This window comes from Oncorhynchus kisutch, linkage group LG5, assembly GCF_002021735.2.
Source record: "Oncorhynchus kisutch isolate 150728-3 linkage group LG5, Okis_V2, whole genome shotgun sequence".
In the NCBI taxonomy this organism is placed as follows: domain Eukaryota; kingdom Metazoa; phylum Chordata; class Actinopteri; order Salmoniformes; family Salmonidae; genus Oncorhynchus; species Oncorhynchus kisutch.
Window position 1 is genome coordinate 29,202,502 of NC_034178.2, and position 20,781 is coordinate 29,223,282.

At 42.8% G+C, this 20,781-nt stretch overlaps 1 protein-coding gene across 2 annotated transcripts; it reads right to left on the reverse strand.

The window, feature by feature from the left end:
* Positions 1-802: 802 nt before the first annotated feature.
* Positions 803-20,061, reverse strand: LOC109890855 (ras-related protein Rap-1A). 2 transcript variants are annotated; one of them, XM_020482927.2, is made up of 8 exons: positions 19,666-20,061; positions 12,140-12,228; positions 11,729-11,797; positions 11,550-11,606; positions 10,802-10,942; positions 6,366-6,509; positions 6,109-6,241; positions 803-1,647 (listed from the first exon to the last, which is right to left on the reverse strand). In XM_020482927.2, exons 2-7 carry the CDS (start codon positions 12,194-12,196, stop codon positions 6,152-6,154), a joined length of 558 nt encoding a protein of 185 aa, XP_020338516.1. In that variant the 5' UTR covers positions 12,197-12,228; positions 19,666-20,061; the 3' UTR covers positions 803-1,647; positions 6,109-6,151. The 2 variants fall into 2 exon arrangements, with proteins under 2 accessions (XP_020338516.1, XP_020338518.1); XM_020482929.2 differs by lacking the exon at positions 19,666-20,061 and adding an exon at positions 14,290-14,414.
* Positions 20,062-20,781: the final 720 nt, after the last annotated feature.

Here is a 20,781-nt window from a genome sequence, read left to right on the forward strand (position 1 = left end):
GGCTAATTTGAAGTGCTCTTGCTCAGTTGTGCACCAGAGCCCCTCACTCTTTCTATTCTGGTTAGAGACGGTTTGTGCTGTTCTGTGGAGGGAGTAGTACACAGCGCTGTAAGAGATCTTCAGTTTCTTGGCAATTTCTCACATGGAATAGCCTTAATTTCTCAGAACAAGAATAGACTGACGCGTTTCAGAAGAAAGGTCTTTGTTTCTGGCCATTTTGAGCCTATTTGAACCCACAAATGCTGATGCTCCAGATACTCATCTAGTCTGAAGACCAGTTTTATTGCTTCTTTAAATCAGAACAGTTTTCAGCTGTGCCAACATAACTGCAAAAGGGTTTTCTAATGATCATTTATTTAGCCTTTTAAAATGCTAAACTTGGATTAGCTAACACAACTTGCCATTGGAACACAGGAGTGATGGTTGCTGATAATTGGCCTCTGTATGCCTACGTAGATATTACATTAAAAAAAAATTGCCGTTTCCAGCTACAATAGTCCTTTACAACACTAACAATGTCTACACTGTATTTCTGATCAATTTTACATAATTTAATGGACCAAAAATGTAATTTTCTTTATAAAATAAGGACATTTCTAAGTAACCCCAAACTTTTGAACGGTAGTGTATAGCTTTGTATTAAATTGCCACCGTGCGTCGGTTTCCTCCTACTTGGTGGTGGAACGACATTCCACTGGGTACCCATCCAATTTTAGCTCGGATTATCATAGGGTTAGTTGTACATGATACTGTACGATTATGAAGTCAGACGAGTTAAATCCACAAAATACAATGACCAAAATACTGAAAATGTACTAAAATTTAATCCATAAAAGCTGGAACATCATTTGACAGAAAAACACAAGAAGCATTATTAGAGTTGGTTTAGTATATATTTCAGCTTCAAGAGACAGAAATCAATCCTTATTTCCCCGCATATTTCTTCTATAAAATACCCATTTTTCTGAAGCATTATTATGCAAAAAAATGGCATTTGAATATATTATGGGAACTATGATATCCCAGTGACTGAGTATAAAATTAAGTCACATCAGAGATATTTGCAGAAGAGAAAGTCCATGGATGTAGGGGAAACCAAAATACATATACGGACCTTGATCTACCACCATTGACATGACTGGCATGGAGAAATAGGTGTATGGCTATAAAAAAATTCACACTTGAAAACATTTACACTTAATAACAGATGTGGTCATGCTGTCTGAAGATATTTATAATCATACAACTGAAGTCAACTTCCATGTCTCCAAATACACTATATTGCAAAGATGTAAAATACTGAAGTGAAGTTATCTTTCTTAGTAGGTAATCGCTTTTACACTCTCAAAAGGAGGAGTGGGGCTTTCGGTCGACCGGACCATGGACACGTTCCCATTTCAGAGACTTTCAGAGTTCATGGTGGTTCAGGATGTGGGGAATGAAGATTGTCCTTCAGGGTTCACCGATGTCGGATCAGAGAGGAGTCTGAGTGAGATAGAAACAAGTCGTCTCTCTCATTGTGTCCTGCTTTGATACTAGCGAATCAGCGGTCAGCTGTTTGTGTCCTCACCGTTTATGGCTGATGGGGAGGGGGCGGGGGAATGCTGGCACGGTCCAATCTGGGCAACAGTTCTTCATTACAGCATTCTATAGGTGGAGAGAGGGGAGAGGAAGGGGGGCAAAGATTAACGGAAGGTATAAAACGTGATTTCATTCAAAGGACTGTCCTATAATATATCAATGAACAAGTGCTGCCCTCTGTTGGCCAGTTGGAGTGCATTTTTCTGCCCTCCATCAGTGTGTATATTTGTATTTATTATGGATCCCCATTTGCTGCAGCTACTCTTCCTGGGGTCCAGCAGAATTAAGGCAGTTTATACAATGTTAAAAACATTACAATACATTCACAACACACTGTGCGCCCTCAGGCCCCTACTCCACCAAAAATCTACAGTAGTAAATCAAAGTGCATGTATAGTGGGTATGTTATTGTGTGTGTGTATGCAAATATGTGTTACTTCACAGTCCCCGCTGTTCCATAAGGTGTTTATTATCTGTTTTTTCCCCCTCAAATCTAAATTTTACTGTTTGCGTCAGTTACTTGTTGTGGAATAGAGTTCCATGTAATCATGGCTCTATGTAGTAGTGTGCCTCCCATAGTCTGTTCTGGACTTGGGGACTGATGAGACCCCTTGTGGCATGTCTTGCATTCAACATGTCAATATTGCTCATAAATAAAATGAGTGATGAAGTCACTCTCCTCCACTTTGAGCCAGGAGAGATTGACATGCATATTATTAATATTAGCCCTGTGTGTACATCCAAGGCCCAGCCGCGCTGCCCTGTTGTGGCACCTGACCACACAACTGAACAGTAGTCAAGGTGCAACAAAACCAGGGCCTGTAGGACCTGCCTTGTTGACAGTGTTAAGGCAGAGCATCGCTTTATTATGGACAGACCTCTCCCCATCTTAGCTACTACTGCATCAATATGTTTTGACCATGAAAGTTTACAATCCAGTTAGTAACTGGAATAAGTTTCATAAACACGTCAAGTTCAGCATCTGGTTGCTCCACATTACACCCCAGAGACCAGCAAATATTCTTTACATCATCGACATATGAAATCACTACAAAACTTCTTGTAGGACCTCCTACACACTATATTAGGCCCAGCCTTTGGAACTTTGGTTTTCCAAGATATGGCTACTATATTATGATCACTACACATCCTATGGATTTGGATACTGCTTTTAAGCACATTTCTGCAGCATTTGTAAAGATGTGATCGATACATGTTGATGATTTAATTCCTGTGTAGGCAAGGCAAGCTTGGGAAAGAAGCTTGGCCATGTAATACAGTGAGTAGAGGGGCATGGGGACAACCGCCCTAACCATTCAGAATTGAAGGGACGACAGGTATAGGAAAAGTGGCAGAAGGGCTATGTGGAGTCAGGAGAAGACCTCGCCATATAGAGTACCACAGTAGGAGTCATAATACCCAATAAATGTAGAGATCAAACAGGGAAATAGTTCCAATCATTTCCCCACCATTCATTTTTCCCATAGGGGATTTTAGAAAGCGTTAAAATAAGGGCGGTGTTCCGTGTAGGCTTACCCTGGCGCGATGTTTTGACAGCAGTGTAAATCCCTCTAGGACAATGTAACTTATCAATATATTCCCCTGTATTCACCCACCAAAAATGAAATGCTAATTAGCTGCTAATGCAGCTAACAACTACAAATGCCACGATCTGGACAAGACTGCCGAGTAGAGGCAAAGGTAAGAATCTCTGGAATAAATATCAAAATGTTAGCTAAATGTAGTAATTATTAACTTGGTAAAACTTTAAAATTGACAATTGTGAGCCATCTTGTGCAAGTTTTAAATTGACAGTAACTGTGAGCAAAGGTGTCAGCTACAGATGACGGAGGAGATGCAGGGATTTGTAGCCTTGCATGATGCCTACTTTTATGTTAATAGAATTTTCTAATCTGAGTGTAAATAGAGCTGAATATATTGATAATAAAGTTACCTTGTCCTAGAGAGATTGACATGGTTATCAAAATGTCACGCCAGGGTAAGCCTACACAAAACACAGCCCTAACTTGAAGTGTTTCTAAAATCCACTATGGGAAAAATGAAGGGTGGAAAAACAATTGGAACCATTTCCCTGTTTGACCCCTAGGTTATGACACCTCCGCCTGACCCCACCCCTGCTGTTCCCCCGTCCATCCTAGTCTGGCTGCTCCACTAGTCTAAAACGGTGGGTCTGTAATCCCGTTAGTGACAGCCCAGTGCTCTTGGTGGCGTAGCCGACCGGAGACAGACTGCCTGGGGGCTGCTGGACTTAGGCCCCTCACTGTAGGACTCTATTGAGCAACAGATTAACTACCCTATAAACCTGGTGAAGAATGAGATAGTCTGGTGTAACTGTCCACATGCACATGACTATCAGCTAGGGATGTAACGATTCACTGATATGCATGGGTCCCCGATTCAAATGCGTAAGTAGTGAGTGCGTCGGTCCGCAGACCTCAAACCGATCCAAATGTATGCATGGGTCAGAAATTTCAACGGTTCACTAATATTTCTCAAATTATATTCTTTATACCTTCCGAAAATACCGGATGCATCCACTCCTTTAGTGTCACTGTTCATAATCATTGATCTACATGCCGAACAATCTCAGGCAATATCAGTAGCCTGGAAAAACTGTGCACCGTGACCAGCTTCATGCACTGATCAACACAAGGTAGGCAGCCTGTTCCTGATCTTGCACATCTGCACGGGATGTTCAGCATTCAAATGCAAAAATGGCTTGAGCGAATTTAGGTTGTCACTCAACTAATAAAGCCTATGTCATTTTCTAGGTTATTGTTATCATGCACTGTTATTTTACCAGAATTAAAGTAAGAAATCTGGGACAACGTATCTTGCTATACCTGCTGTACAATAGATTTTTGTTCAGGTTCATCATCAGAAATAGTTTTGGTAGTTTTGTTTTGTTATAAACAATCAGTGTTTGTGGTCATTTTTATATGACAGAAAATAAACTCACTCCGTAAATAGTCCAAACCCATTCAATTTTGAGATGAGGGGGGGGAAAACCAAAGCTATGCTCATATATACACTACATGATCAAAAGTCTTAAATCTCATTCCAAAATCATGGGCATTAATATGGATTTGGTCCCCCCCCTTTGCTGCTATAACAGCCTCCATTCTTCTGGGAAGCCTTTCCACTAGATGTTGGAACATTGCTGCGGGGACTTGCTTCCATTCATCCACAAAAGCATTAGTGAGGTCAGGCACTAATGTTGGGCAATTAGGCCTGGCTCGCAGTCAGCGTTCCAATTCATCCCAAAGGTGTTTGATGGGGTTGAGGTCAGGGCTCTGTGCAGGCCAGTCATGTTCTCCCACATTGATCTCGACAAACCATTTCTCTATGGATCTCGCTTTGTGCACGGGGGCATTGTCATGCTGAAACAGGAAAGGGCCTAACCCCAAACTGTTGCTACTAAGTAGGAAGCACAGCATCAAGAATTGAACTAATGAAACCAAGGGACCTAGCCCAAACCATGAAACAGCCCCAAACCCTTATTCCTCCACCAGACTTTACAGCGGCACTACGCAGCTGGGCAGGTAGCATCTGCTGGCATCCACCAAACCCAGATTTGTCCATCAGACTGCCAGATGGGGAAGCGTGATGCATCAGAACGCATTTCCACTGGTCCTGAATTCGATGGGGGGGGGGGGGGGGGGGGCGAGCTTTACACCACTCCAGCCGACGTTTGGCATTGCGCATGGTGATCTTAGGCTTGTGTGCGGCTGCTCTGCCGAGGACAGGCGCTTTTTTACGTTCTTCAGCACATGACGGTCCCGTTCTGTGAGCTTGTGTAGCCTACCAATTTCTCAGTTGAGCTATTCTACTGCCAATGTTTGTCTATGGAGATCGCATGGCTGTGTGCTCGATTTTATACACAGGTGTAGTTGAAATAGCAGAATCAACTCATTTGATAGTGGTGGTGGGGTGGTAGATGCATCCCTTATGGCTCAGCTCAGGTGCCTACATTTGGCTCAGAGAGGCCCAGCTCATGAGCGCCATCAGCAAAAGATTTGAACTTAAAATGGAAAGTAGTGTTTATGCAACAAATGTTAGTCCATTAAATCATATTGCATTGATTCGTTGCTTAATCAAAACAAATCACACAGAACCGTTTCAAACTTAAAAAGGAATCATTCCTGTATTGTGTCGCCTTAAAAAGGGAAATATGCACATCCCCACTACCAGCAGATGGCACAGTCTACTGTCCAGGGAGCAGTCTACCCTAAGTTAATGACAGTGAGCAGTCAACGTTCCATGAATGCTCTCAGGCCCTATCGATTCCATCAAATGACGAGAAAAATCAACTGACAGAATAGTAGTCGTGGCCATTAAAAAAATAAAAAATAAAGCATGTATTAATAACTATAAATTAAATCCCAAGTTGCAGGGGCATATTGTGAGTTGAGAAGAATGTTGTGCTCCTCGTAGGTCCAGTAATAAAGGTTAAGGTGTACCAGTCAGGTAATTAGAGTCTACCCGTGTCGTTAGTCACCTACTCACCTGGCTCAGAGCTGCTGCAGGGTGGGGTGGAGGGGAGGGGCCTTTAGAGCAAGACACAGTTTGATTTCTTTTTCGCTTTCTTCTTTTCCACAGGCGTTTTCCTATTTATCTGTCTGACCAAGTCATAGAAGATCTGCAAACACAAAACCATTGCTAAGTGCTTTGACACATAAAAAGGCATAGTTAACCATATAAATCCAAACTGTTAAGTGTCATAATTCATATCACTAGTCAGCAGTTTGATTGTCAGTACTCACGTCGAGGACGTTGATCTTTGACTTTGCGGAGGACTCTAAAAAGGCACAGTGGTTCCACTGTCTGGCCAGGTTCTGACCCTGCTCCTTGCCCACCACCCGCTCATCCTCCAGGTCACACTTATTCCCCACCAGGATCATCGGCACCTGGGAGAGAAGAGAACAGGACATGGATGAGGGATAACATCAAAAATGTTAAAACATTTCACCGGGACCAAAGAAAAAAATTATGGTTGAAAAATCTAGTTACACAATTCAATATTAGGAAATCGATACTTTGACTCCATCCGGACACGGATGTGCAGTTCTGCCCCTGGAGAAGGCAGTTAACCCACTGTTCCTAGGCCATCATTGTAAATAAGAATTTGTTCTTATTAACTGACTTGCCTAGTTAAATAAAGGTTAAATAAAAAAATTAAAGTGGGGGCAGCACCAAAACTCCAGTATTTCTCATCCTTTTGCTTGATTAAAAATAGTGAGCCAAACACTATTTCCATGACGGAACAAAACAAATGTTCTCATGCTCCATCTTGTCTCTCTGACGGACATATAGTGAACAATATGTTTGGAACATCAAATCGCAATACATATAGAAGTCAGGTTTACACACACACGTTGGAGTCATTAAAACTTGTTTTTCAACCACTCCACAAATTTCTTGTTAACAAACTATAGCTTTGGCAAGTCGGTTAGGACATCTACTTTGTGCATGACACAAGTAATTTTTCCAACAGTTGTTTACAGACAGATTATTTCACTGTATCACAATTCCGGTGGGTCAGAAGTTTACATACACTAAATTGACTGTGCCTTTAAACAGCTTGGACAACTCCAGAAAATGATGTCATGGCTTTAGAAGCTTCTGATAGGCTAATTGACATAATTTGGGTCAATTGGAGGTGTACCTCTTTGCTTGACATCATGGGAAAATCTAAAGACATCAGCAAAGACCTCAGAATTTTTTTTTTGAAGACCTCCACAAGTCTGGTTCATCCTTGGGAGCAATTTCCAAATGCCTGAAGTTACCACGTTCATCTGTACAAACAATAGTACGCAAGTATAAACACCATGGGACCATGCATCCGTCATACCGCTCAGGAAGGAGACGCCTTCTGTCTCCTAGAGATGAACATACCCTGGTGCGAAATGTGCAAATCAATCCAAAGCACCTGCAAAGGACCTTGTGAAGGTGCTGGAGGAAACAGGTACAAAAGTATCTATATTCACAGTAAAACAAGTCCTATATCAACATAACCTGAAAGGCCGCTCAGCAAGGAAGAAGCCACTGCTCCAAAACCGCCATAAAAAAAGAGCCAGACTACGGTCTGCAACTGCACATGGGGACAAAGATCATACTTTTTGGAGAAATGTCCTCTGGTCTGATGAAACAAAAATAGAACTGTTTGGCCATAATGACCATGGTTATGTTTGGAGGAAAAGGGGGGAGGCTTGCAAGCCGAAGAACACCATCCCAACAGTGAATCACGGGTGTTGCAGCATCATGTTGTGGGGGTGATTTGCTGCAGGAGGGACTGCTGCACTTCACAAAATAGATGCCATCATGAGGGGGGAAAATGTGGGTATATTGAAGCAACATCTCAAGACATCAGTCAGGAAGTTAAAGCTTGGTTGCAAATGGGTCTTCCAAATGGACAATGACCCCAAGCATTCTTACAAAGTTGTGGCAAAATGGCTTAAGGACAACAAAGTCAAGGTATTGGAGTGGCCATCACAAAGCCCTAACCTCAATCCTATAGAACATGTGTGGGCAGAACTGAAAAAGCGTGTGCGAGCAAGGAGGCCTTCAAACCTGACTCAGTTACACAAGCTCTGTCAGGAGGAATGGGCCAACTTACTGTGGGAAGCTTGTGGAAGGGTACCTGAAACATTTGACCCAAGTTAAACAATTTAAAGGCAATGCTACTAAATACTAATTGAGTGTATGTAAACTTCTGACCCACTGGGAATGTAATGAAAGAAATAAAAGCTGAAATAATTATCTACTATTATTCTGACATTTTACATTATTAAACTAAAGTGTTGACCTAACTGACCTAAGACAGGGAATTTTTACTAGGATTAAATGTCAGGAATTGTGAAAAACTGAGTTTAAATGTATTTGGCTAAGGTGTATGTAAACTTCCGACTTCAACTAGAAGTATGGTAATAATATGGTAATAATATCACCGGGACCAAACGTGAGCTACCTGGCAATTCCCATCCCTAATCAATACAAGGTGTATGTGTGTGGGTCTGTCACACCCATCCTGACAGTGTGTTCTGGCTGTTTAGGGAGTTAGTAGAAACAATGGCAGCCCCGCCCACGCAGGATAGAAATCGGCTTCCTGCCTGCTTCCCTCTGTTTGCATTGCATTCCATGCTCCAGCTGCTCCATGGAATGAAACCATGGCAGACTGCGTGTGTGTCCGGGGAGCAGTACATAATACCAAGGTGAGATCAGAGAGAGAATAAAGGATGCTGGGTTGAGTTCCCTAATCTCTCCCTACTTTGATGCCTTACTGAAAAGTCTATAAACAGCAGCTCTGTGTAAAAGTTGCCCAAAAACACAGATCTGGGATCAACTTCTCCTCCGCAGAGCTTAACTTTAACCATTAGGGGGGGCAGATGATGCGGGAAAGTAAAACTGACCTCAGAACAGTGTCTGGGGGCAACTTCACCATATTCGGGGCAAGTGCACTCTCTCACAGGGCTGTAAGGGCAGACGACAGGAAGCAGTTTGGCCTAGCTCCATGGCAGTAGCTCCGTGAAGTGTCAAATCCAAACAAACCCTTAGGACAGGGCCGTTGAACGACGGTTGCCCTAAAGTCAGAGTAGAACCGGAGGTATGCATTTCCAGGCTAGCTAACACGAGATAGGGAAGAAAGTAGCTGTAGAACATCCCCAGTCAGCAACATGGAGGAACGCAGGGAGGGGAAGTTAAGCCTGTGTCCATGAGCCACACCGAGACGTACACATGGCGAAATCACAAGTCAGGCATTAACCTACTACTCCAGCTGAACAGACGAGGACTTAGACAGCAGGAGTCACAAGACCTCTTGTGTAAGCTAGTCGTGTGATGGAAGGGGAAAAAAAAATGTTACATGAGAAAAGCCGATACTAGTCCCATCACTTCATTCACCACCTTATGGGTCTCCTGGTTGCCATTCAAGGAAATGGGCTTTGGTGTCCAGGTTCTCTCTGGTAAAATTGTCTACGGAGTTAAACACTTGCATTTGCACAATCTGAAATGTTACATTGTAACACATTGTAGCTTGAAAGGAATCCTACCAAAAACCCTCAAAGTGTATTATATAGTGGGACTAATATTCTGAGCACCTATTCAGAGCCTTGCCGTGTGGGTTCTGTTTTGTAGCCTGTGTGTTCCGTATGGACATAGTGTCTTTAAAAATCGAGCCTGGCTAGACCATGAGCCCTCTCCGCCGTCTCCACATTCTTCAACACTGTAGTAGTAAATGGTGTGTGGCATTCCCATCAAGCACTTGGAATGGAAATGGCTGAGCAGCACTGGCCTGCCCAAATTCAAGCCATCCCTTCTTTTGGGGGGGGGGAACACACAAAGCATTTCCGTTGGTCATGCATTCCTACAAGGGGCAATGAAAGAAACAGGGCGAAAAGCTTAAATCGTCAGTAGAATGATAGCTACCACAGAGAGCTGCAGTACGGTAGTTGGCAGATATGCACAAGTGTTGAGTCTTGGGAGTATTTCGAGAGAAAACACTGAGCAAAGGGATGGAACGGGCCTTCTTCCCTGTTGACAGCCAGTGATCCTACAATCGATCCCTAACCTCCATCATGCAATGGCTTTCTAATCTGAACTGCCTTAAAAATAAAATTTAAAAAACGGTCTCCCCGGCCCATCCAGTGTTTCTGATGACTAGGGACTTTCGGTAGAAATCATCCCTGTCGGAAATCACCCACCTCGGGCCAGACCACACGGACCACAAGCCAGCTGGGAAACAACGAGTAACCGACAAGTGCCTAATTTTTTTTGCCAGTCATAACAAAGTACAGGGGATTTATTGGCACCCGGAGACATTAGCCCCACCCACACAGAAAGGGAGAGTACAGGAAAGAGAAAGCTTGAGAGGAAAGGGTGTTACACAGATCACCAAAAAAGGGCATCATCCTGCTGAGTGAGTATCTGTTGAGGCCAGGGGACTATGAAGTGTCACTCCGATACTCCAAACACAAGGAGGGAGTGCCAAGAAATGGGACCGTGGTTAATGTGGAGGGGTTGTAATAATATTTCCTTCTCTCATTCTTGCTGCATGAGCTCAGTTGTCATCACACCGCAAAGACTAGCTCATGATCATGGGTAAATGTTATATAGTGCTGTGGCAAATAATGGTTGGTTTTAACTAGGGCCAGGAGTTTTCCCTGATCATGTGGTCTAGTTATAATCCAAGGTAGCTACTCACATCTTCGGTGTCCTTCACTCTCAGGATCTGTTCCCTAAGGTCCTGCAGGTCATTGAACGTGGACTGTGCTGTGATGGAGTACACCAGGGCAAAGCCCTGACCGTTCTTCATGTACAGATCTCTCATTGCAGTGAACTGCTCCTGTAAGACAGGCAGGGGAAAGAAGTATCATGAGTTCTGATGTCATAGTTAATAAGACCTCTATTCCCCTGATCAATTTCATGATCCACCCCCCAAAAGAGTTCTACTTAATACATGCATTATGTTGCTGCTAGACATCACAGCTCAATTGACTTGTCAGTGGAGGCCCAAGGCACTTCAATATTAGCCTTGGAAGCCCAGCAAATAATTTAAAGAGATTCTGGTACTTTTAAATACTTTTTAGCCAGTAGTTCTGAAAGTAGCACTCATGGGCAAAAAGGGTCCCTGAAATTGTCGTACATAGGTGCAGATATTTGCACAACGTCATTGCTTTCACTCCCTCTCTCTGCGGTGCCCATTGAGCCGTTGGAGTCCGCCCTGCAACCTTATTGGATAATGCTGGGCAGGCCTCTTGCTAGCTGTCACTCAAATGTGAGGGGCTAAAGCTCATTGACTGCTCATAGATTATGCATATATGAACTACATGGGGGGGGGGTTAAAAAATATTTTCTTAGTCACCAAAGTACTGGAGCATGTCTTTAAAGAAATATACACTCAGGGTTTAGCCTGGATAACAGAGTTGTGGAGCTGAGCAACATTAACTTACTGTGCCGGCTGTGTCGAGGATTTCAAGCATGCATTGCTGTCCATCTACCTCCACTTGCTGCAGTGGAGAAAAAAAAACAAGAGGGTGAGAAAGAAAGAGCACAACAGGTTGTTGACCCACAGACCAGCTGAAAGCAATCAGCTTATTCCCTGGCAATTCCCCCCTTACGGGACACGTACCTTTCTGTAGGAGTCTTCTATTGTTGGGTCATATTTTTCCACAAAGATTCCCTGTACAAACTGGACTGTCTGTAAGAGAGAACATGGGCCACAAAAACAAGTCAGATCAACAACTCACAACACAGGAATATTCAAGGATGGTGCTGTGGATCTTGAGGCCTGCATTTGCATAACCCTGGCTTGTGCTAGTTGGTACATAAGACAGGCATCTGGACTAAGCCGAGATGGTCACGTGCGGCTCAGCTGGTAGAGCATGGCGCTTGCGACGCCAGGGTTGTCGGTTCAATTCCCACCAGGGGACAGCACGAAAAATTATGAAGATTTATGCAAGCACTACTGTCAGTCACTCTGGATAAGAGCATCTGCTAAATTACAAAAATGTAGATGGCCCACCTCCAGTGAAATACTCACCAGAGCGGATTTGCCCACGCCTCCCGAGCCTAGCACCACTAGCTTGTATTCACGCATGGCAGGATCTCTTCACGGGACAGCCCAACAGTCTGCACAGGCAGGAGAAAAAGAGAGAATTGTAAAAACAGAAATATCAGTTCTCTCCCAATAAGATCGTAGTATGGTTGGGACAAGTCGCGGCATAACAATGGCAACACCCATAAGCAGAGCTCCAGTGGAACAGGTCAGGAGGAGTTTATGACCCCATCCTCTAGCTAACACAAACCAGCTGTGGGTGTGAAGGGAGAAGTTTGGGTTTGGCCGCCTGCTCCTAGGACAACCATCTGGCTGTCATGCATGCAGCACACCATGTCAGACTCAGTCTATGAATACAGAAACTGAAATCCATTGGCATGCAGCACATGGGCTTGCCCAATGGGTCAACCTGTAGGCCCAGCTTTCTGCTGCGGTATACAAAAAAGGGCTAAAGACAGACCATTTAGTCGCATTTAGCGACTGACATGGCTGCGCGAGGGAAATGTTTAATTGGTTGGGTCGGTACGAGTTGCACATTCTACATGGTCAGCTAACTCAGTCACTTTTTTTTTTTTTTGAAGGCTAAACCATTATTTGCTCAAACCGTAAAGTACATTATCCTCATGAAAGTGTCTGCCCGCCCCTGTTTCGCTGGGGCCTGCTGCTTTGTTGAGTGAGCCGCTCTCCTTTGCCGGGGGAGAAAAAAACACAGCTAACACATTGTCACAGTTGAAGAAAGGAGGTTCTCAGCTTTCGGTAAGTATAGTTTAGATTTTTTTTCAACTCTCAATTTTGTGCTCAATAGCAAACATTTTACAACCAAGATATTTGATATGGCTTTGAGATACGTAGTGCGCAAAATAATTAGGCACATTACATAGGCCTCATTGTGTGGTAGTCTACAACTGCAACCTTTTTTGGGACATTACATTTATCAGAACATTCTGGAGCCCTATTAAACAATAAAATATATCAGTATAACAGTTGAATCACAACATGAAAATAAAATAATAAAGCTACCATGTCATCGGCTGGTGCCAACAACTGAAAAACTTTGTGGCACCACTGTCACCGGGGGGGAAAATGTTAGTCTGGGGCCCTGCCATCTTGTTGTTAACGCAAGACAATTAAGAAACAACCACAATGCCGTCCATTTGGGATTTGTGGTGTCCTTCCATTGACAACATGCCCTCTAGGGCTAAATACTCAGGAACACCTCCTACAGAGACCGTTAGCTCCTGACTAAAGTCACAAGAGACAGACAGCCTCATGGGATATGAGACCAATGAATAATTTATGGTGAAGAGACTAATCCTCATCATACAGGAGTTATTTATTTATTTTTAGAAGCAAGGGAAAGTACACACTCCCACTTGTCTATGCACTTTGAGAAGAAAGTCTACCTGTCAGTGGAACTTTTGTTCCACAAGTCATGAGCTGTGAAAACTGTAATCCATGACAAGTGAAAACTGCAAAGGTAGAGGAGGACAGTAAAGTCCAGAGACTTAGGTATTAGTATTATAAGTGTTGATGCATGCTGGTGCGGATTTAATGTCACTGGTAGCGTAATACACTTTTCACTTCAAATGATGTATGAAAAACAACTTTAAAAAGTGTGATGTAAACTACAACTACTTTTGAATTGATGTGACTATCCTGAGAAAGCCTGCTCCAGTAATGATGCATTCTCTGACTGAGCCCCTTACAACTCAGAAACGTTCACAGTGCTCTCTACGGCAGTCCATTAACTGCGTTACGTGCACGGCACGCTTTCAAGCACAAGGCCATGTAAGGAAATTATTTAACTGAACCTCAACCCCCCCCAGTCGTTCCTCAATATCTCTCCCCACAAAACAAATAGCTTAAGTATTTTCCCCCGTAGTAACTAACAAATAAGGAGAGTGAGCCACGCACCACAAACACACTGAAACCATGACATCAGCGCCATATAACTCACTCTCTATGGACAGAGGTATGTTTCCATGTAAGGCTTAAACTGGGAAGAAGAGTTGCTGAGAAAGAGCGAGAGACTTCAGTGTGCTCCCCTCTTAGCCGAGTCACAAATTAGACAAAAATCTAAACACTATATGGATTATGAATGGACACAACAGTTGACATTTAGTAAATATTCATACCTTAGTAGCAGATCAGTGCTCTGACATTTAGCAAGCTTCAGACTTCAGCAGGCTATTTGGAGTATTGTGAGGAGAATTTACTAATCAGTTGACAATGATAGTGAGCAGTCACTGCGCCTGGCCCTGACTCAGCACCACATTTGATAGGCAGGTTCCTATATCTCTCCAGACCAGTGTTGCCAGTGGAAACCACACTCCCATCATGCAAGGCCTCACTTTGCACTTGCATATTAATTATAGAAATTGTCATTATGCTGCCCTCATCCTCTGCTGGCAAAGCAGGCACTGAATACAGTTTGAGTCAACCACTTGTGGTTCAGGATTTAAGAGTGCGCGAAAAGGTGCTTAATGTACTCAAAGTAATACTTTTCAAATTGGTGAGATTATGTTTCATGTCTTCCGTTATTACGCAAACAACTTCACCTCAGAAATCCCCCAACTAAGATATCAGGAAATGACAGGGGGGAAAAACACAAAATCATAAGGTCAGAAGAACAGAATCTAAATTATCCTTTTATGAGCTACAGTTTATTTGCATAATTCCAAACGGGCCCTTCAATTAGATTTTTTATTAAGAAGAGCCCCATTGAAATCCATAAATGAAAATCTGCCATCAGAACATAGAAACATATGTCCTCCATCTAGGCTACTAACTAATGTGGTGACTTTTCTGGCTCATAGCAGGCCTAGAGGTTTTAGGGTTGATGTTGAGGCTAAGGGCCACCTCCACTCTAAACTTTGGGCAAGTAAGTCATTGTATTTAACCAAGGCTGTAGCAACTGGTGGATGTAAACGTCATGACTTGACAGTTGAATCAGAGGCAGCCCAAGCGGGGGGGAAAAAAACGAAGAACTGCTGATACGGATTTGAGAACACCACATGTGGCGTTAAATTAACGGTGAGCTGTGACACCACACATCCGGTTTCCTGGGCTACCAGTAGTACTCATAATCATGAGCCCATTCGTTTCTCACTTTCTCATTCCAATTTAGTCATGTGGATGGTCATTCATTCCAATGCTAAAAATTAGGTGTGGCGTTAATTAGGAAAGTTACGGCATCAGCCCTGTCTTTTGCCTCATCAATTGGAGTAGGCCTATTCTCGAGCGTTGAGTCGACTAGTCAGCAACACTAATCCTACAAAATCCCTAAAATCCACATCTCTCTTCGTTGACTTCCCTTCACACAGTAGTCATTCAAATTATGTTCACAACCACATTGTTTAGGACTGGAAACAAGTCAATTCAAATTTGTGTAGATGTTAATAGAGAAAAAAACAGAAGTGAAATTGGGTTACGGTCTGAGAAGTCAGAACGGAAAGAAACATCAAAATAGCTTTTCACTCTCTGTTCCTGTTCAGGACAAACTGCAATGTTGACTTGGAAACTTCTGAGGAGAGGGAAGTAAGCCGGTTAAGTTAAGTTAAAGCCTAGATCTTATCCTAATGTTTGCAGATTCAGGCCACAGGATGACAGTGATGCATGCTTTATCTCCCAGGGGCAAAAACCTTTTGGTGTATGGTGCATACCAGTATAGTACTGCATACCAGGCCTAGTACTGTAAAAAAATAAAGCATTTAATGGTTCATGTTCAATTTATGTGAAATGTAAGAGAGGCTGGCTTAGTTGAGGGGACTAGTCTGAAAGCTGTCAAACACATGGATGCCTAGCTAGCAACTGAATGTTTGAAATGAGCAACTAATATTTAATCACACATCCAGTCAGTGCTATAATGTTAATTCCTGCCAGTGCCACGCTCCTAACATTAGAGTCTTAAGTGACCATTTCTCCTTTGCCAAGAGAATCCATTGACCTGATGTGTGGCATACCAAAATGCTGATTAAATAGCATGAGCATTACACAGTTGCACCTTGTGCTGAGGGCAATTAAAGGCCACTAACATGTGCAGTGGTCAAACAATGCCACAGCTGTTACGATTTAATTTAATGTTAATGTCTACCATAGTTTTAGAGAATTTGGCAGCAAGTCCAACCGGCCTCACAACCGCAAACCACATATAGCGTTGTGTAGGCTAGCGTTGTAAACGTTGTAACAGAGTGCCTCATGGTGGAGGTGAGGTTATGGTATAAAATAATTCACATCCAATCACATTAACTGTTACTCTCTCTCTGGAATTCCACTAAAGGTCCGTATGTAGTCAAACGTAGCTGCTGCTCATCCGTTCAAATGGTTTTAAAAAAGTAAGGCCCGCATCCATAGACACGCATACCAGCTCTACTGGTAGTACTGCTATGACCAGCAGTGCTACACCTGCACTGTTTCACGACACATCAGTGACATGGCAGGAGATGTTTTGAAACAATTATTGCTTCATATACAAGCCAGTGAATTCTATGCGTTAACAGCCGAATGAGTCAACAGACGTGGCGGGCCTGGCACAGCTCCTGTTATATGTCTGTTAGGTTCATGGGGGGTCAATTAAGGAAGACATCCTCTTCTGCAAACCACTGGAAACCAGGACAGGATATTTTTTAAGTACTGGACAGCTTTGTGATATCAAATGGACTTGTGGTCAAGATGTGTTGGTATCTGTATTTATGGCGCAAAAGCCATGACAGGGAGACATATTGGAATGGTATGCAAGCGGTTGCTCCTGACGCCACTTGGGTACACTAGTAGCGACCATGTAACGCTATTACAACATACAGAATTGCACTGGTTATCTATGGACAAAATATTGACAAGTTTTTAAATTGAGAGACAAGCTTAAAGTTCTTTACCGACCATAATTTTCACTTGTCTGACCGCTGGCATGTTGACGAATTTCTCATGACTGGCCTATTTGGGTGATGTTTTTTCCTCGCCTGAATGATCTGAATCTAGGATTACAGAGACTCTCTGCAACTACATTCAACATGTGGGACAAAATTGAGGCTAAGTTGGGGCTCTTCTCTGTCTGCATTAACAAGGACAACACACAGGTCTTTCCATCATTGTATGATTTTGTGTGTGCAAATGAACTCATGCTTACGGACAATGTCAAATGTGATATAGCGAAGCACCTGAGCAAGCTGGGTGCGCAATTACACAAGTACTTTCCCGGAACGACAACAAAAACAACTGGATTCGTTATCCCTTTCATGCCCTGCCTCCAGTCCACTTAACGATATCTGAACAAGAGAGCCTCATCGAAATTGAAACAAGCAGTTCTGTGAAAATTTTATTTTATTTAATCCACCTCCACTACCAGATTTCTGGATTGGGCTCAGAGTATCCTGCCTTGGCAAATTGCGTGGTTAAGACACGGATGCCCTTTGCAACCACATACCAACGTGAGAGTGGATTCTCGGCCCTCACTAGCATGAAAACTAAATACAGGCACAGACTGTGTGGAAAATGATTTAAGACAGACTCTCTCCAATACAACATTGCAGAGTTATGCACATCCTTTCAAGCACACCCTTCTCATTAACCTGTGGAGTTTGTTATTCAAAAATTGTGAATAATAAGGTTTTATATGTAAGATTACTAAATAAAGAACATGTATTATTATTTGTGCCCTGGTCCTATAAGAGTTCTGTCAGTTCCCACTAGCCAGGTTGTGACAACAACTCATTCATTCTTAAGTATAATAAAAGTGTTGTATAGTGTGTGTGGCAGGCTTACAATGATGGCAAAAAAACAACATTTGAGAGTGTGCTGACCCTGGTGCTAGAGGGGTTAAGCAGCTGCAGGTTGAATGTTGGAAGGGGTACGGGACTATAAAACGTTTAAGAACCACTGCACTAGGCATGCCAGAGGAAGGCCCCAAAAAATAGTTATAGACCCCAGTCACAGCCTGTTCTCTCTGCTACCGCATGGCAAGAAATACCGGAGTGCCAAGTCCAGGTCCAAAAGGCTCGTTAACAGCTTCTACCCACAAGCCATAAGACTGCTGAACAATTAATCAAATGGCCACCCGGACTATTTACATTGACCCCCCTTGTTTTTACACTGCTGCGACACGCTGCTTATTATCTATGCATTGTCCCCTTACCCCGACCTACATGTACAAATGACCTCAACTAACCCATACCCCCGCACATTGACTCGGTATATTGCCTCGTTATTGTTATCAATTTCTCGTGTTACTTTTTACTTGTGTTTATTTAGTTAATATTTTCTTAACTATTTATTGAACTGCATGTTTGGTTAAGGGCTTGTACGTAAGCACTTCACGGTAAGGTCTTACACCTGTTTTATTCCACGCATGTGACAAATAACATTTGATATCCAGCAATTTAGCACAGCCATTTGAAGAGGAGTGGGACAACATTCCACAGGCCACAATCAACAGCCTGATCAACTCTGTGAAGATGTTTCACGCCCCATGAGGCAAACAGTGGTCACACCAGATACTGACAGGTTATCTGTGACCAACAGATGTTTATCTGTACTCCCAGTCATGTGAAATCGATAGATTCATTAGGTCCTAATCTATTTCAATTGACTGATTTCCTTCTGTGAACCGTAACTCAGTAAAATCTTTGAAATTGTAGCATGCTGCGGTCATATTTTTGTTCGGTATTCATCAGAAGAACAGACATCCACCATGTCAACCTAAATATTATTGTGACTGTACTATGATTTGGTAGCCTAGTTGCCAAATGACATGAGTGGCATGTTAGCTAAGGAGACTGGTATCCAGTCCCAGACTAATGATTTGGCGCACTACTGTTAACTAGCTAACGTTACACCTTGCACCCTGTCCAGCTAGCTAACAAACCCCGAGCATACAAACACCGCTAGCTAAATCATCACCGCTAACAACCGACAGCTAGCTCAATTCTCTTGCTAACTATCAGTTGACCCAGGTCAACTAGCTAACAACCGAGCTTGATTAGCTCAACTGAATAACGTTACAGCTAAATAGAGTAACGACTACACTTGTGTAGTAGCACATTCAAGTAGATTTAAAACTAATAAAAAATGCCCATGCCAGTTCACTAGCTAGCTTGTTAGGTACCACGCTAATAGTTAGCAAACTAGCACGCGACTGATTGGTCGACTTCACGAACTAACGTAGCTAGCTAACTGCATGCATTCCTGAGCCTCCACACACAATACAAAACATAAACCAGCATGCACATATTTGGGATAGTTATATTAAAATACATTCTAAGTTTGTTATCTACCCTATCCAACAAAATGTAGACTGTTTTTAGCTAGCTAACGTTACCTGCCCTTCCGCCTGGCCTTGACTTAAAAATGGGAGTGCAGTTTTTAGTGAGTGCAAATTCCTAATCTCAGTTGCTAAATGCAACATATTCACCGTGCCACGCATTCCTCTCTAATTTATCTCAGATTGTTTGGCCAAACATGTGGTGGCTTTTTGACAGCCCTGTTAGCAAAAATAAAGTTAGCCTTTTTACACTCACCGTTTCTCGCTCGCTCCACTCCGCCACGGTCTGTGTCCCCGGCCTCAGTGCGCAGTAGACGTCATTCCAAACTATTTCTCGGTTTTCTTAAAAGGACAATGTCAAATTTTGCACTGGTTCCTTTTGTGGTGGTAGAGGACAATACAACAACAAAAATACATTGGGTAATTCACAGCTCATAATTGCAATGACTTATTTATGGATATATGTTCCATGCAGGATTTATTTTTAATCAACATCATGGCCCTATGACCCCTGACAAACCCAATCAGTTAACTCAGCCAAAGCATTTATGCAAATATGTCAATCTTATTATCAAAATCAGGTAGCCTTGCTAGCGGTTAGAGTGTTGGGTTGCTTTAGTTCGAATCCCGAGCAGACGAGGTGAAACATCTGTCGATATGAACTCGAGCAACCCTTATTGCTCCAGGGTCGCCGTTGGTAATGGCAGACCCTGGCTGTGGTCCCACTCTCCGATATTATCTCAGGGAAAGTTGGGATATGCTAAATATATATTTCCAATTCACATGCATATTAATACACACTTGTGCATGTGTTGAAATGGGACTAATATAAGCACCCAGCAAATGAATATACATGAGGATGTGGCATACAGGAGGTAAAGCATAGGTTTGCAGTGTTGTGTTTTGGCCCCTGTACTCCAGCACTTTGGATTTGAAATGATACAATGGCTATGAGGTTAAAGTGCAGACTGTCAGCTTTAAATTGAGGGTATTTTCATCCATATCGGGTGTACATAGTCCGTGAGAAAGTTACAGACGCACAAATATCCCCAAGACATGCTAACCTCTCACCATTACAATAACAGGGGTGGTTAGCATTTTTGGGGGGATATGATACTTATGCCTCTGTAACTTTCTCACTCATTATTACTACAATTAATTCAGCCTTATCCGTAGTCATAGTAGTATAGTAACAAGTCTTCAAGTCCCAGACAACTTAGTTACTGCAGAAAGAGTTAGAGGCACAACAGCACATTGATGGATGGATGTTCAGATTGCCTAAAGAGAATGAAGATGGTGTGTGACAGCAGTGACAGGCAACTTTTTATCATGCTCCTCTACAAACAGATCATTTTTTTATCCAACTGCATTC

Bases quoted from the DNA above. Each gene is read 5' to 3' on its own strand.
- LOC109890855 (XM_020482927.2), bottom strand. From the start codon at position 12,196: ATGCGTGAATACAAGCTAGTGGTGCTAGGCTCGGGAGGCGTGGGCAAA. The intron at 11,798-12,139 runs GTGAGTATTTCA...TCTCTCTTACAG, and splicing joins GCGTGGGCAAATCCGCTCTG to ACAGTCCAGTTTGTACAGGG. The intron at 10,943-11,549 runs GTAAGTTAATGT...CCTGTCTTACAG, and splicing joins TCCTCGACACAGCCGGCACA to GAGCAGTTCACTGCAATGAG.